Source organism: Telopea speciosissima, chromosome 5 (genome assembly GCF_018873765.1).
Source record: "Telopea speciosissima isolate NSW1024214 ecotype Mountain lineage chromosome 5, Tspe_v1, whole genome shotgun sequence".
NCBI classification, from domain to species: domain Eukaryota; kingdom Viridiplantae; phylum Streptophyta; class Magnoliopsida; order Proteales; family Proteaceae; genus Telopea; species Telopea speciosissima.
The window spans coordinates 3,497,953-3,509,222 of NC_057920.1; the positions used below are offsets into that span (position 1 = coordinate 3,497,953).

The 11,270-nt window shown below is 38.7% G+C and overlaps 1 protein-coding gene, 1 long non-coding RNA gene and 1 pseudogene across 2 annotated transcripts; 2 read left to right on the top strand and 1 right to left on the bottom strand.

Moving 5' to 3' along the window:
* The first annotated feature begins 694 nt into the window (after positions 1–694).
* LOC122662220 lies at positions 695–1,653 on the top strand. The gene is made up of 3 exons (XR_006332992.1): positions 695–837; positions 1,273–1,357; positions 1,480–1,653. It is a non-coding gene; the product is annotated as an uncharacterized LOC122662220 (long non-coding RNA).
* A 4,011-nt stretch (positions 1,654–5,664) lies between these two features.
* Positions 5,665–7,282, bottom strand: LOC122661751 (annotated as a pseudogene).
* A 441-nt stretch (positions 7,283–7,723) lies between these two features.
* LOC122661752 (putative disease resistance RPP13-like protein 2) lies at positions 7,724–8,352 on the top strand. The gene is made up of 2 exons (XM_043857255.1): positions 7,724–7,980; positions 8,070–8,352. The coding sequence occupies exons 1-2, from the start codon at positions 7,724–7,726 to the stop codon at positions 8,350–8,352; spliced, it is 540 nt and encodes a 179-aa protein (XP_043713190.1).
* Positions 8,353–11,270: the final 2,918 nt, after the last annotated feature.

Genomic DNA, 11,270 nt, shown 5'->3' on the forward strand with positions numbered 1-11,270 from the left:
AGAGGAAAACTTTCTCCAATAATCTATGTGTATTATTTTTTCTTTTTTTCAACAATTTTTAAAAATTATGTGTCTTTCTTTTCTTTTTTTTTATCTTTCAAAGGTAAAGTAACGTACTTGCCACATGGCAAATCTTAGGTCCTCTTATTTTGTTTTGGTGAATAGGTCCTCTTACACAGGGTCATGCATAATGACCGCCTTACCCCTGCTCAAGCACCTTAGTTGAATGAGAATAAAACGATCATTGCACGCGGCCCTGTGTCTGCCCAGCAAGACGCAGCGCGCCAAGGATCTGGATCCTATGGACCATTAGATAGGCACCATAATAATATTACAATAAATAAATACAAAAAGAGAAGAAAAGGTACGGAAAAAGGAGGGAACCGGAACTCTCTTTTTTTACCAAACGCGTTTCGATGGTAACTCATAACTGTAAGGCGACGCGAGGTGGAGATGCTTCTTTGAAATTTCAGGCTCCGTTTTTTTTTTTTTTTTTGGTCGGCTCTGGTTTTCAATTCCTGCCTTGTGAAGAAAAAGAAAAGCGTAAGAAAAGACGTAAGCAAGAAATTGGTTTCTCGAATCTTCTTATTCGTGTGATCTTGCCTTTATGATTCTTTCTCCTGTAACAGTGTTCTTCTTCTCTCGTTCTTCCCCCTATATAATCACCAGATTACCTTCTCAACAGACAAAGAACACATCAACAGAAATTCATTCCTTTCTTCAATTGGTTCGTCGTTGGTTCTCTAGTTCGATCTTCTTTATCGTTTAAGTCTGGTTCGTCTGTTTGTTTTTCGGAAATGAGCGACCCCAAGTATGCTTATCCATATCCTGCTCAAGGTACCCTGCTTAAACTTTTAATTGTAATCTTGTTCATCTTACATATATGGTTTTCTGGTTGTTTTTTTCCTTTTTCTTTCTGAGATTGGTAGTTTTGATTTTTTTTTTTTTTTTTTTTTCAATTCAAGATGCAATTTTGCTATCAACCATACTTTTTTTTTTCCATAGTAAAGGAACCAGTATCTTCCTCAAGATTTACAGCTTTGTTTGCATCATCTTTAAATATCCCTTTTGGTTCTTGTATGATTATTACAATCCTTCTGAATTGATTGTGATCTGGGTATCGATGATGGGAATTTGTCTCTCTGTGACTGTGATGGGTTTGAGTTTCTGCACACCAAACTCCCCCAAACCCCAAAGAAAAAAAACCCTAATCTCTGAAAAAATGTTCATCTGAGTCCTATGTGTTTGACAAATCCCTCTGAATTGTGACAGGATATTACCAAGGACCCCCTGTAATGGCACCTCCCCAATATGCTGCTCCACCACCCAGGAGAGAACCAGGATTCCTCGAAGGATGGTATGTGATAAGCTAAAACTCGTTCCCAAATGTCTTTCATTTCTTTTAATGTTGTTCTGGGTTTTCTGAAGCTGAAACTCGTTCCCAAATTCCTCTGTTTTTCTTTGTGTGTGTTTTGGCAGTCTTGCGGCTTTATGTTGCTGCTGTCTCATCGACGAGTGTTGCTGTGATCCCTCCATTATATTCGTTAGTTGACGATGATGATGATGATGATGATCCTGCTACAGTTACTCAGAATTGTTATTCTCTGGTTTTCTTAGAATGTTTTTGCTTTTGATGATGGTGGAGTGAAGGTTTTGTTGTTGGACCTTGTTTTAAGACAACTTGATCTCTTCCAATCCTCTGTGTGAATACTCCACTTCTTTCAACTTCTTCTTCATCTTCTTCTTCCCATAATAATGTAGTGTAAATGTAAATGTCCAGAGAATTTTCTGGTTTTGTAGCTACTGTTACTGTTTCAATTATTATCCTTAGAAAATTATAACCTGTGATTGAGCAAGAGCTCTGGTTTTAGATAAGAATTGAGAATTGAGGCCATGAGAGAGTGTGAGATCATCAACCCAACCAATCCTTCACCCAAAAGTCAAAAAGAGTGGAAAGCAATATTGGATTCCATAAGCTCCTCACGCCTGCAACCCCCAACCACGGTTAAGCAGGAGAGGTAATTCCATGAATTGCTGCGAGCCGTGCTGCCTACCACCAGGTGCACTGGCAGTGGCTGTTGTCTTCGAGCGGAGAGAATTTAGTGGCGTCGATTATAGCGAAAAGTAATGGCGGTCGTGGCCCCTGGGGTTTCGTCTCTTTTTTATACTAATAATTGATTTGCATTTTACATCGTTGATACATACCTTTACGGTGAATGGTGCCAGAATGTACGCATTGCGAATTTATTCTCACGTCTTTTGATTGTGATTATAGCCATAGAGAGATGTTACGTGAAGTTAATCTAAACCATTGATTCAATTCATTGTTGACAAATTGACAAGGGAGGATATATACTTTTACCCAAAAATTTGGTGTTGTCATTGGTACTTTCTTAGAGAAACTTTTTGTGTCTTGAAGTGATTTCAAACTCAATGTGAAAATACAAGAGGATGGATTAGAGGTTTGATTAAACATTTGTCCAGATAAATATTGAGGAGAAAGATAAGACTAAAGAGAACCATGGACTTTTAAGTCCAAGGCCAATTTGATTAAGTCCGAAACATGGTTTGAGGAATCGGTATTGGATCGACCATTCTTGATCAATCCCAAATCAATGGCTTGGTAAGGATAAGGGTAAAAATGTAAAAATAATAATAAATTTTTAAAAAAAACGGGAGTAAACCTGACCGATCTAGACCGATTCAGATAAGTATCAACAAAGACCGATACCGATTACTAAAACCTTGGTCCGGAAAGTGTGCAATTAAAAAAAGAACCTTTCATATTAATGACATAAAATTCAAAAAAGAAGAAAGGAAGCTATTTCGCCTGTGGCAAATCGGGGCATTACAAACATGATTCCCAACAACTACAAAATAAAAGTTTTGATAAGGCAAAGGTCAACCTAACAAAGGCGGATTTATTTGCAACCAATGTGAATAACATTAACTTTGTTGAAAAACCAAAAAAAAAAAAATGGATCATTGACATGGATGCAAAATTCGACAATTGAATCAAGAGACCTAATATATATGAGTGTATACATTGGAATTTATCACCCTAGAAGACCCTTAAGACAATGATGACATAGTAGGAGTAGGACGGCTAGACATCGTTCTAGTACAAACGATCTCGAATCCACAAGGTAAGGGATAAGAACGAAAACATTAAATTTTAATTGATTTCAAGATAATCCTTACAAGTCCTAAAGAGACTTTTTATAATAAGTCGAATACAATTCAAAATTCAAAAAATTGCGCTAATAATTTAAAATTGAAATATTGCACCAAAATTCTATTTTTAAAATTTCGACAGGCCATTTTGCCTTCAAAACACGCCCGGATAGTCAAAAAACGCATGCATTAGCACCAATGCCATTGGTGCCCAAAGAGCTTCTCGAGATCTTCGATTTGATATATGACTCGACCCCTCTTGCTTAGTACCTCCAACCACTCTGGGTGGATTTTTACTGGTCCAAGTGGCTTAATTATAGAAAGCTATTTATTGTTTCAATCATTACCCTTGGAAAAATATAACCTATGATTGAGCATGAACTCTAGTTTTAGATAAGAAATGAGAATTAAGGCCATATGTGTGTGTGAGAGAGAGAGAGAGAGAGAGAGACCTGTTGCAGAAAGCCTTAATAAGGGCGTGTTTGGTTGAAGGTGTTAAACGAGTCGGATTCTTAAATTGGATCAACTTCTTAAGAATCTGGTTCATGTGAATTTGGATTCGGATAAAAAACCTGTTTTGTTACCCTGGGTCTATCAGGTGGAATCCAACTGAAAAACTGTTTGGTTGCCCTGGGTCTGTCAAGTGGAATCCTTCTGAATCCATATGTAAGACTGTTTGGTTACCCTAAGTCTGTCAGTTGGATTCTACTTAAATTTTGTCTAGAAAAATATTTTAACCTTGTTTTGTTATACAACGTATGCATACATTTAATATGACTTTATAAAAAATAAGATAATCAAAAAATTGGATTAAAATTCTCAAAAGAAAATGTTTCTCAATTTTTCATGTGTCCATAAAAATTACAAAATTAGCACTAATTGGTGTTATGTTACTTCAACAAAGCAAAACTCATAGCACGGGCATTTTCAAACAACAGAGATCTCTACATTTGGTAAAAAATCCATATCTATTTAATTTAAGTACATACATATAAAATTTTTGTCAAATTTCAAAGATGCCATTAAATTTGGGTTCTTGTGTGGATTAGTGTCATAACTGACTACGCTGTGAACAGTTGAATAAAAAGGGCCTTAATGGATTTGAACCACCATCCCTGGAACATACTCATGTTCCAAGTGCTCTACCAATTTGAACTAAAGACCCATCAAGTGGAGCTTGGAATTTACAAATAACTAAAATAAAAGAAAAGACTAACAGAAAACAAATCCTATGCTACCACCATACTCATTCAAAGCCTTTCCAAGTTAATTCTCCAATTCTGAATTGAAGCCCACAGATCACAAGAACCATTGGTCCAGTAAGTCCAGAAATAAAGAGAGAGCAGCCACTAGCATTGGACTTTTTTATTGCTTTTATCGAATTTTGGGTTCTTGGTTAAGCAGCTACTAGGTGAATAAGATTAAATGTTCATAGCTACCAGTGAAATGCCATATTATACACTAAAAAGAATACCACCCCTTCCAAATTACATTAAAAGATAAAAAAGAAAAGGGGGAAAACTGCTATTATTAGGTATCTAGAATAAACCATGGATCTATTTGAGTATTGAAAAGGAAATGTAAACATAGAGAGTAAAATCAGCATTCTACCATTGGCCTCAAATCAACTAGAACAAGATGGTTATCACTCCCACTAGAAACCAGTTTGTACCCATGTTCAATCAATAGAACAGCCAAAGCTTTACAGTTAGATATCACCTGGTATAAGAAGATGCAGATAGATTGAGTTGGATAAAGAGGGAAGGAAAATGGATCATTCTTTATTTCTTTTGAACATTGAAAGAAAAGTGATGTACCTGAGCCTGATAAGCTTTGAACTCTAGGGATTGAGCATGCTTCAAACACACAGTCAAACCCCTAATTGTGTGGTTATGAGGACCTCCCTACAAAGGCACAATATTTCGCAATTAAAGAAGCTGAACACAGAAATACATAGGATGGAACATGGGTCTAGATCAAATGTAAGATTAAAGAGCAAAAGTTACTTCCACAACTAAAACAGCAGTATTTGGACTTTCCACGGCAAGGTATTGATCGGATTAACCACCAAGCACACCTTGAATCACCACAAGGAAGAGCACACCACGATAGGCAGCAAGTCAGCAACAACAGTTTTTTTAAAACAGTAAAATCATGGCCTATAAAGCCCTTGCTCTTTTATTTATAACAAGCCACAAATAGAGTTCCAATCAAGATAGGAAACAACCCCCCTCCCAACCAACTCCCAAACAACTGGCTATTCCTTCTTAAAGTCTAAATAGACAATAAAAGGATGTGGACCCAAACATAAACAATAAAAGGTCAAAAACAAAATATATACTTAAACTGGACCATTGAATCACCAGTTCAACCGGGACTTAACTTAAAACAAGTAATTATCTACTTGTCTTTATCTTACTAATAAGAAATAGTAAAAAGTGAACAATTCTATCAGAACTCATCTTGTTGAAACTCTACAATAGCCAGCCTTTACCTATTCCCATCATAGGTGTAAACAAAGACATCACTCTGGAGTGCCACAATATAGTCCAAGGCAGCAAGGCGATTCTGATATTTGCTTAAAAGGCTCCAACTCTTCTTTTGTTGCTAGAGTGGAGTGGGAGAAGACATTCGGGTACTCAGCACGTAATGCAGCAATGCTGTTACTACCATAAATCTCCCCTGCAACTATGTAAATGTTTGTGGTGGAAGGATAACCCATGGCCTTAGAGGAAGAAAGCAGCCTCCTTGGGGACATTGGGCATCCACCTTGCAGCTGTCGTTCATTGCTATCAATCTCTTTTTCCTTCCAATGCTTCACAATGAACCTCATCATTCGGAGCTCTTCGGCTTCCTCTGAGGTAAGGTTGTGGCTGAAGCCAGTGAATGCAAGCATCTCTTTCTCATATCTGTAATCACAATTGGCATTGTTAGCCAGATTGAATTTACATACCATAAACCTCCTAAAGAAACCATGTCAGTAGGATGAATACCTCAAATGAAGAGCAATGTATGGGTTGCTATTGTTTGTTAGCCTATCAACTAATATCTTCCCAAGTTCCTCTATTTCTCTGCTGTACTGCATTGCCTAGTAATTAGCACGGCACCGGAGCTTCTGGATTGAACTCGAGAGGCCATTATTGGCAAGTCGTGAATCAGTGTGTATAAACTTTATCACCTTATGAATCTTTAACAAATGTATGTGCCCTCTGTAGTAACTAGCCTGCAGAAATTAAAAAACTTTTACAGCTCAAGATGGGAGTAGAGTGGAGTAAAATGCATGAAGGGTTTTGTTCAAAACACAGTCACAGACGTTGGACCAGGAAACAGGAGCCTTTGAAAGGGGTTTAATAGCTTCATAATTGGGTGGAAGAGACTCTACTATCTCAATATCATCTTTCAGTACTTCTATGAATTGCGGAAAGGGAAAGAACCAGAATTTCAGTTTTAATAACCCAGAAATGTTTTTGTAAGTTGTAACCATCAAATTAGTGGAAGACAAAAAATCGGATTTCAGAACAACTGGAGATAAACAATGACTTCCTTAAATAAAAGGGAGGAGTGGGAGAAAATTCAAAATCCAAAACGTAATAATGCATTAATGGCTATACGGCAATAGAAGGAAAACAAATGAAATTGGCGCGAACTCATTCATCAAAGAAACGAAAAAAAGAAGTAAAGAACAGAGGATGGCAAAAAAGAAAAAAGAAATCTGTTTTCTCACCAGAAAATCTTCCAACAACCGTTTAGAAGGCAAGGCCTCGGTGGGTTCATCTTCCTTCACAACCTTCTGAGCGATGGCGGAATCATCCTTAAGATTCTGAATAATCAAGAGTCCATTATCTCTTCTCTTCCCATTCGCATCAACACTATTGAATAATGATAACTTAAAAAATGCAGTAAAGACCGCCAAAATTATGAGCATTAAGAAAATTCTACGAGCCATATGTTTCCCTGATTTCAAAGACTGCAACCCTGAAACCATATGCATATGAGGATGAAAAAACCTTCGCTTGACATTTTGGGGATTTGGGGTAGAAAACGATTGGGGAAATGAGAAAACTTCGGTTTGTGGAACAGGGATACGGAGAAGCAACGTTCCCGCCATTCAGTTCATGAACTTCGAGTGAATGGAAACCTAGGCTAAAGCGAGAAAGCGAGAAAAAGAGAGAGGGACAGCGAGAGCGAGAGAGAGAAGAGGGGTGAAGAGAGTGAGGAGCAACGGTTTCGAAGATATACCTGGACACTCGGACGCCTAGTCTAGCAAGTCGGTTGAGTTGCTGAGAGAGAGATGAGCTTCAGCGTTGCGTGCGTACGTTAACCGAGTAATAGAGAGTTGCAGAAGGCTGATTTGCATTCTAAGAATCCACAAGAATCCTATATAATAATCCCTTATGACCAATACCTGAATCTATGTTTGCTGCAGCATAAAACTAGAGAAAACTTTGTTACTTCTTATGCAAGCTCATCCAAATTCCGTTTAGCTATACATAACGAAGAAAGGATCAACCCTTCCAATCTAACTAATCTTCCTATTGTCTCTGTATTTATGGATCAGATTGAGAGTCTCTGTAAGGATTATCTACGAAATCTGTTTTATGGGTTGAAGTTTTTAAGGGTATTGCAGGTAGAGAATGTCTATGTTGAAACCTTACCTGATGTAGTGGGAAATTTGGTGCATCTAAGGTATCTATGCTTGAAGAATTCATGTTTGAATGAGCTTCCTGACAGTATAAGCAATCTTTCAAACCTGCAGACTCTGGATATTAGTGGGAATGGAATGCAAACACTACCAAATGGAGTTTGGTCCCAACTGGTATAGGGAAATTGACAAATCTTCAGACTTTCACTGGGTTCCATTACAGAATTTTTTCCTTTGCTGGTGAATTGAGTAGCTTGACCCAACTGAGAGAACTTGCAGAAGTTGATCTTACAGAAGCTGAAGATGAAAGTGAGATAGTTGCCTTAATCATGAAAATGAAGGGCCTTTTATCATTGTCACTCAGAGTGGAGATTAACTCATTAGAACTATTCTCACCTCCACCTCTTCTTCAAAAACTAAAACTTACTGGTTGCTTGGTAGATTTACCAAATTGGCTTGGTTCAATGGAGAACCTTACCAAACTAATCCTATTTAACTCTCAACTATCGGAGAACCCAACTACAGTTCTTCAGTAACTTCCCAGCTTGAAATATCTCAAATTGTTTTGGGCTTATAATGTAAAGCAACTTGATCTGGATTTTTGTAGAGCAGGGGGCTTTCCAAAGCTTGAGACACTTATTTTTTCTTCAGAATCTCTAATCGAATGGACTGAGATTGAATTTGGGGCACTTCCAAGCTTGAAATACCTGGGCCTTCCCCAATGTTATCATCTGAGATGTCTCCCTGAAGGATTGCAGTATATCACCACACTCAAACAATTGGACTTATCATTTTCACATCCCGACCTCACACGGAGGTTGCGTAAAGGAGGCCAAGATCGTCACAAGATCGAGCATATCCCAGAAGTTGAAGTTTGCTGGCTCCCCAACATTGAAGGCTGTTTCTAATTGAAGTACACAGACAGCATATAATGGTAAGTAGAAGATCACTTTGATGAGCTTCCCCCAAGAGCATAATCTGGGTGGGTCAAGTCACTTGGATGAAAGATGTTATTTGGGCTGGAAGGTACTATGGCACCCATGCCAATGATGAAGTTTTCTAGCTCTTTACTACTGATACTTGTTGCATCATCAGGTAATGTAAATGTCTCAGCAAAAAGTGTTTGATTTAGGGTTTAGTACTTTTAGAACTTGTATGTATATTTGTGTCCTTCTACCTGTTGGGAAGCTTGTTCTCTTCCTTATCTATATCTGAGACCTTGCCCAAACACACACACTTACTTCTTCCAGTCTGATAGGTGGATTCCCTGCAATCTCCTTAGTATTTGATCTCAAACCAATGGAAGAGGTCTAATTTTCCAATCTATGGATGAGCACCTGTCTTTAGGCCTGTAAACGGATCGGATTCGGCTCGGATACGGATCGGATGTAATCGGATTCGGATATTTCCTGGTTGAATACGGATACCTCTAAACGGATTCGGATGCGGATCGAATTCAGATTTTCGACCATCCGTTTACACCTCTGCCTTGTGTAACCCGAACCTTCCTCCCCCTAGTGGATACAATTCACTCTCAATCCATAGTTTTAGATCATGATTCTCTTCTCCTCATATTCTAGAACCTGTTGAATCTTCAAAAACCCTCGAGATCATTATTTACTTAATTTTTTATAATTAAGTATTTGGATTCAGATTTTTATCGAAGTATTCGGATTTTTTTTCGGATATCTCTAATCGAATACGGATGCCCCTAAACTGATACGGATGCGGATCGAATTCGGATTTTCGGTTATCCATTTACAGCCCTACCTGTCTTATTCTACAAAATGACCATGAGAAGGAAGTAGACGACTACTAAGCCTTTTACTCTTACAAGTTTCAAAAAAGCCCAGACAGGGCCTGGCCCTGGTATCTCAGCCCGCAGAGTGGGCTTGAGTGGGCTTCGACTTAATACTTTCCTGACCCTAGGTTGATGCCTCGGCTAAGCCCAACCTTGCTTAGTCCAGCCTTATATATATATATTGAAATACAATTACAATTCAAGATCAATCAGGGTCGAGTCGAGTTAAGGTAAACCCTGGCAGGGCCGGGCCTGTGTTGAGGGTTTGCTAGGCCCTGGCAGGGCCAGGCTGGGCCTGAGCCGACTTTAAGACCCCTAGAGTTGGGCTGGGGTTTAGGGCAACCCAGGCCCAGGCCAGCCTGTTGACAACCCTAAAAGTGAGGTTTTAACATCAGGCTAGATTTTAAAGGTTTAGAGAAATGTTCTGTGTTGGGGAGTGAAATGATTGTCCCGCCACTTATGAAAGGTAGAAAAAATCCTGCCCACGCCCATACACAGTGGAGGGCGAAATGGTTGCCCCGCCACCTATGAAAGGCAGAAATCCCACCCCCAATGATGCTTCAGCTTGCACTCTCATTGGCCCCATGCATGCAGGGGCCACGCTCCCCCACAGAAAATGCTTCCCTTAAAGGTTTCCATCTCAATTTTTTTTAAAGCATACATCAAAAGGGTGAAACCATACATATGACCCTCCTCAGACCCTACAGTGGTGGGAGCCTCAAGCACTGGGTATGCCCTTTTTACAATCAAATGGGTGAAACCATACATATGACCCTCCCCAGACCCTGCATTTGGAAACTCCCAATGCGTCCTAAGATTGTATGTGGTTTTTATTCTTGAAATAAATTCTAGGTCTAAAACGTATTATGAAGCAAGAAAATAGAAAAGAATTGAGTTTCAGAAATGTGTTCTTGGCCCTTAATCTATTCCAAGGATGCATACCAAATACAGGTCTAAAGTTTGTCCATTATGTAATTCACAAATGGTATCTGTATGACATGCATTATTATCCTGTCCTTAATTCTAAGAGGATTTGGAAATCCAGACTGAGCCTTTACTGGTATAAGATTGTTTAGTCTAAAAGACATATATAATACAGGTTTTGATGTAATGAACATTTTCAATAGGTTATGCACATTTAAGCCTCTTACCCCCACCAATGCGTCGCGTAGGCAGTGTTTGGTATGCATTCTTGGAATGAATTCCGAGTCTAGAACATATTATGGATAGAGAAAATAAAAAAGAATTGGATTTCAGAATACATTTTAAACACGAAATCTATTCCAAGATGGCATGCCAAACACAACCTTAAATAAATTATATTCTATAGGTTCAGCTTTCCATCCAAGATCCACGTCCTGGCATATCAATGCGTCACTGTAAGAGTACTGCAGAGGAAAATGCTGGATTTGCATTGTGTGCCAGTCCATGTGCCTAAAGTTTAAGCCCAACTAATAGAGGACTATCAGAGACAGAAAGGCCCAATTCCATTCTAAAATTGAAAAGCCCACTACCCTTGTGATCCAAGGCCTGCCCATGAGCCTAAAGTGTAATGAAAACCCAGTTCGTTGCTGGGTGGACCACAGACCTATAAGGATGGATCAGCCCATTAAAAAGCCTACATCCAACTTATTGTTGGGCTTAAGCAACAAA

What these genes read in the sequence shown, in the direction of transcription:
- LOC122661752 (XM_043857255.1), top strand. Translation starts at nt 7,724, where the DNA reads ATGGATCAGATTGAGAGTCTCTGTAAGGATTATCTACGAAATCTGTTT. An exon ending in ACACTACCAAATGGAGTTTG is followed by an intron (nt 7,981 to 8,069) that starts GTCCCAACTGGT and finishes TGAATTGAGTAG; the next exon opens with CTTGACCCAACTGAGAGAAC.